The sequence below is a fragment of the Triticum aestivum genome, chromosome 5A, assembly GCF_018294505.1.
Source record: "Triticum aestivum cultivar Chinese Spring chromosome 5A, IWGSC CS RefSeq v2.1, whole genome shotgun sequence".
NCBI classification, from domain to species: Eukaryota; Viridiplantae; Streptophyta; class Magnoliopsida; order Poales; family Poaceae; genus Triticum; species Triticum aestivum.
Genome location: NC_057806.1, coordinates 41,103,236 through 41,107,201, shown reverse-complemented (window position 1 = coordinate 41,107,201; position 3,966 = coordinate 41,103,236). Strand labels below are relative to the sequence as shown.

At 43.1% G+C, this 3,966-nt stretch overlaps 1 protein-coding gene across 3 annotated transcripts; it reads left to right on the top strand.

Annotated features, from left to right (window-relative positions):
* Positions 1 to 885: 885 nt before the first annotated feature.
* LOC123106497 (trigger factor) lies at positions 886 to 3,683 on the top strand. 3 transcript variants are annotated; one of them, XM_044528648.1, is made up of 4 exons: positions 886 to 1,192; positions 1,347 to 1,493; positions 1,621 to 1,773; positions 3,486 to 3,683. In XM_044528648.1, exons 1-3 carry the CDS (start codon positions 986 to 988, stop codon positions 1,771 to 1,773), a joined length of 507 nt encoding a protein of 168 aa, XP_044384583.1. In that variant the 5' UTR covers positions 886 to 985; the 3' UTR covers positions 3,486 to 3,683. The 3 variants fall into 3 exon arrangements, with proteins under 3 accessions (XP_044384583.1, XP_044384581.1, XP_044384582.1); XM_044528646.1 differs by having other exon boundaries at positions 918 to 1,192; positions 1,347 to 1,484; positions 1,621 to 1,769; XM_044528647.1 differs by having other exon boundaries at positions 918 to 1,192; positions 1,621 to 1,769.
* The last annotated feature ends 283 nt before the right edge of the window (positions 3,684 to 3,966 follow it).

The window sequence follows — 3,966 nt, the reverse complement described above, 5'->3', positions numbered from 1 at the left end:
CGTGACTGCTTACATGCGGGTCGCAGCTCTGGCATAATGTATGTAGCAAAATCCATCACCGGTAGTACCAAAATCCAACAACGGTTGCAACAAAAAAGGCATCGCCATAGTAGGTCGTAGCTCCGCTGCGATGGATGTAGCAAATCCGGCGCCGGTAGTAGAAAAAAATGGCGACGGTTGCAACAAAAAACTTGGCCGTTTCCAGCAAAGTTCTTTCGCCGGTTGCCTCACTTAGTTTGCTTCTCCTTCGCTGCCGTTGACGTGGGGTTGCAACTTTTCTGCACACGGTTCCAGCACCATCAGCGGGGGGTTGTAGCTTTTCTATGCTCCTCGTCGGCCAGTAGAGTAGAGTTGCAACATCTCGCCGACCGATGGTAGCACTTCGTCGCCGGTGACAGAGCTTGCACAAGTTGCGAGAGGCATGGAGGGAGGCTGCGGTCTGTGAAGGAGCAGAGCCGCGGCAGCTGGGGGTTGAAGAAAGAGGAAAGGAGAAGGGCAGTTTCGCGCGTGGGCCCACCCATGTACACTTGGCTCGCGCGAGACGATTGTTTACATGGTTGCGTGCGCCAGCGTGGCGTGCGGGCCGGCGGAAAGTCCGGCCGGACTGCTGGCTCCAAATGTTTTGTTTTTTGGAAAGAAATCATTGGGGGTGATGCATTGCTTCTACTGGCAGGGGTGCGAGGTATCTTCTTTATAAAAAAGAAAAGGAAAAGAGTAAAAAGCGAAAAAAAGAGACAGAAAAGAAAAAAATGGGAAAAAGAGCCGGAAGCTTCACAAAACCGGGCCGAGAAGCTTATGTCCCATAGATCGGGACTTGCAGAAGCTCACTGGGCTGGCCCATAAACAACAGGCGTGGGCGCCGTCAAACGAACGGCCTGGCATCCCGAATAAAATAAAAGGAATCGAGTCTCCGCAATCGTCGAGCCATTCGCAACTAGAAACCCAAGCCATCTCCCCACGCCGCCGCCGTTCCCCTCCGGTAACCATGGCTGGGATGGCATCACGCTGCGAAGGCAACACAACCGGCGACAAAGGCTACTGTAGTGTGATTTATTCACCCTATCCACAGTCGTCGCCTCTTCCTCTTCGCCTGACCGACCTGTTCCGACACTTTGGTCTGGACAAGATCCGCGCGATCATGAACAGTTCTGATGGTAAGACGTTCGAGCAAAAGATCGACAAGTTACGAGAGGTGCGCCCAATCACTCACTTGTCTTTCGTCGTCTAGTCTTTCCTTCCATCCAGATTTCAGGCCTCCCGTGCTGGATCGCTATAATTCGTAATCCCGTGCTGGATCTGTATGCCTCAGTTAATCCTTAGGATATATTCTCCCTGCATATATTCAGGAAATGAGTGCTTTCGAACGTGCTCGTGATGTATTCTACATGGTCGATGTCGAGGATGGCGACGAGGACGACGAAGACGACGAGGACGACGAAGACGACGAGGGCGACGATGTGGATGTGGACGAGGCGGATAGAAAGGTAGGGAAGGTGGTAACAAGCTTCGTTCTATCCATATGTTAAAATATGTACTATATTCTTTATGTTGGGCGAATTTGTCTCTCCAGTCTTTGACTAATACCTGCTTCTGATCTCCACCATGTTTCTGCCTATTCAGCTCTTAGATGATGAAAAGAAACCCGATATCACGAAACGACCACACGCTCCTATTGAAGATGAGGTGGAATGCAAGAAGCCAAAGATAGCAGAAGGCTCAAGGTGCCAAGGAGAAGAACCTGAGGCTGGAGGGATAAAGAATTCCTCCTGGTAGGTAGTGTTTTATGTGTATGAAATTCCAACCTTTGTTTTCTAACTTAACATTGTACCAACACTAACACATTTCAAATATGCACTTGGTTTACTCTCGAGTAAGCTGCAGTTTCTGCAATCTCTGATGTTTAATGTTGCATCAGCCAGTTGAGCAGTGACCACTTTTATCCAATGGTGTCAGACTGTTGTTTTATGCAACTTGAGAAAATAAATAGATAGCTTTTATCATAAAAAAATCAGGTTGCTCATACTGCAGTTTACTCTCAAGTTGCAGTATTAATTTTTCCAATACATTTCGGCATTGGCAAAACCAGCACCTTAGAACTGCTGTCATTAACATCCTTTTATTGATGAGGTATTAACAATAGATGGCTGTTAAAATGACACCTAGTTTATATATATAGCATACTTATGTAGCTTCACCTGTCGTCTGAACTATGATTATATGGAAGCCCTAAAACTTCATGGAATAATTTGTACCATCTAGCAAACTTCTAAGCCCATGCTTAAATTGGGAAAATTGTATTTTTCCCAATGCAATTCTGCAGCGCCCAGTAAATCTGTTCTTTGGACTCAAATACTTATCCTCTAAAACATCAGGTCAAGTTACCTTGTAGAAAAACTTGTCTCTTCAAATGGTCTCTACTTTGTTATTTTAGCACAGTAGAATTCATACTGTGTATTTTCTAATTAATTATATTGGTGCTTTCCAGAGCTCGCTAATGCTTCTGTTGACTTAGCTGTCCCTACTTTTTGAGGAAACGTTCAATTGTTCTTGAACACAGAAAAATTTCAGATTATCCCCTCTTATACCTAACCCACCTATATTCTTTAACTTTAAAACGAGTTAATGCGCAACCAACTATATAACCTAGCTTTGTTTTTGGGATTTTTACCTGCATGTCTTAACTAGATGAACCTGTGTAGAACTCAAACTCATTAGGAGTCAGGTGGTCTGTCCTTTATGAAATGTAACCAAAATATGAACTTAGTTGTCATGCATGTACCTTGTCTTGTCAAATGCTTACACCATGTTAAGTCGTATTGTTGTTTGTCTTCACTTTTGTTCTGTGGGGCATATGTTTACTATTTCTCTAGCATTGTTTTGTCTCTTGTCTTTTTGTTGGCCCACTTTCATGTACTCCCTCTGTATCAAAATATAAGATGTTTTTTGGCACCATGACTGTCAAAAACGTCCTATATTTTGATACGTAGGGAGTATTTTTATCCATCTAGTCCTTCTGTAATTGGTTATTAATTGCGTAATTCTGTTTGAAATTCGGAGCCACCAAAAAAGTATTGAGTTAACAGACCACCGCAGTGGAGTTCACATACTTAGGCCCTAATGACTTCTTCAGAACAGCCTGTGTAAATTTTGGGTTATAAATTGTACTCCCTCCGTCCGGAAATACTTGTCATCAAAATGAATAAAAGGGGATGTATCTAGATGTATATTAGTTCTAGATACATCTTTTTTTATCCATTTTGATGGCAAATATTTTTGGACGGAGGGAGTATCTTAGTAGTTAATGTGCACATGCTTGCTTAATTGTTGCACTCAAGCTACTGCTTTTCTGTGAAGTTCCTGTTTCTAATATGTTTATATGTATTTTGCTTCCTTAACCATTAATTGAAGTCTTAAATTTTCCATTAGTTTTGTTACCAAGGCTTCATGTGTGAAACCGCTATACATGGTGTTCTTTGTTCTGACAGGGTCTGATGACAGGGGAATGCAGTAAACACCAGAAGCATCAAAACTATGATCTGGAACAGTATCCTGAATAAACTATTTTCTGGATTATGAATGAATTCTGAAGCATGGGGCTATAAGTGAATTATGTAACATGGATTTGTAACTATGGTGGATGTTAAAGTTAACGTTCTATCAGTAAATCGTGAATGCGTGCTGAATATGCTTCTGTTATGGTTTCGTAACTTCGAGACTGAGCATGTGGTACTGGGTTGCCGAAGGCCTGTAGCCGCTGTTCCTACGTTTCATACTGTTGGTATGTTGTCCGAGAGTGCCCTTTGGGCAACTCGAATGCTGATCACGTAAGGGCAACTCCAACTGGCCGATGCAAATGAACTTGGTTTTTGTTTGTTTGGATTGGTTTGGTGTTGGGGTGTTTTTGTTTATTAGCAAATATGCCCGTGCGGTTGCAACGGGAGAAATAATGTTCTTTTCCATGTCTCT

Bases quoted from the DNA above. Each gene is read 5' to 3' on its own strand.
- LOC123106497 (XM_044528647.1), top strand. From the start codon at position 986: ATGGCTGGGATGGCATCACGCTGCGAAGGCAACACAACCGGCGACAAA. The intron at 1,193-1,346 runs GTGCGCCCAATC...GCATATATTCAG, and splicing joins AGATCGACAAGTTACGAGAG to GAAATGAGTGCTTTCGAACG. The intron at 1,494-1,620 runs GTGGTAACAAGC...CTGCCTATTCAG, and splicing joins CGGATAGAAAGGTAGGGAAG to CTCTTAGATGATGAAAAGAA.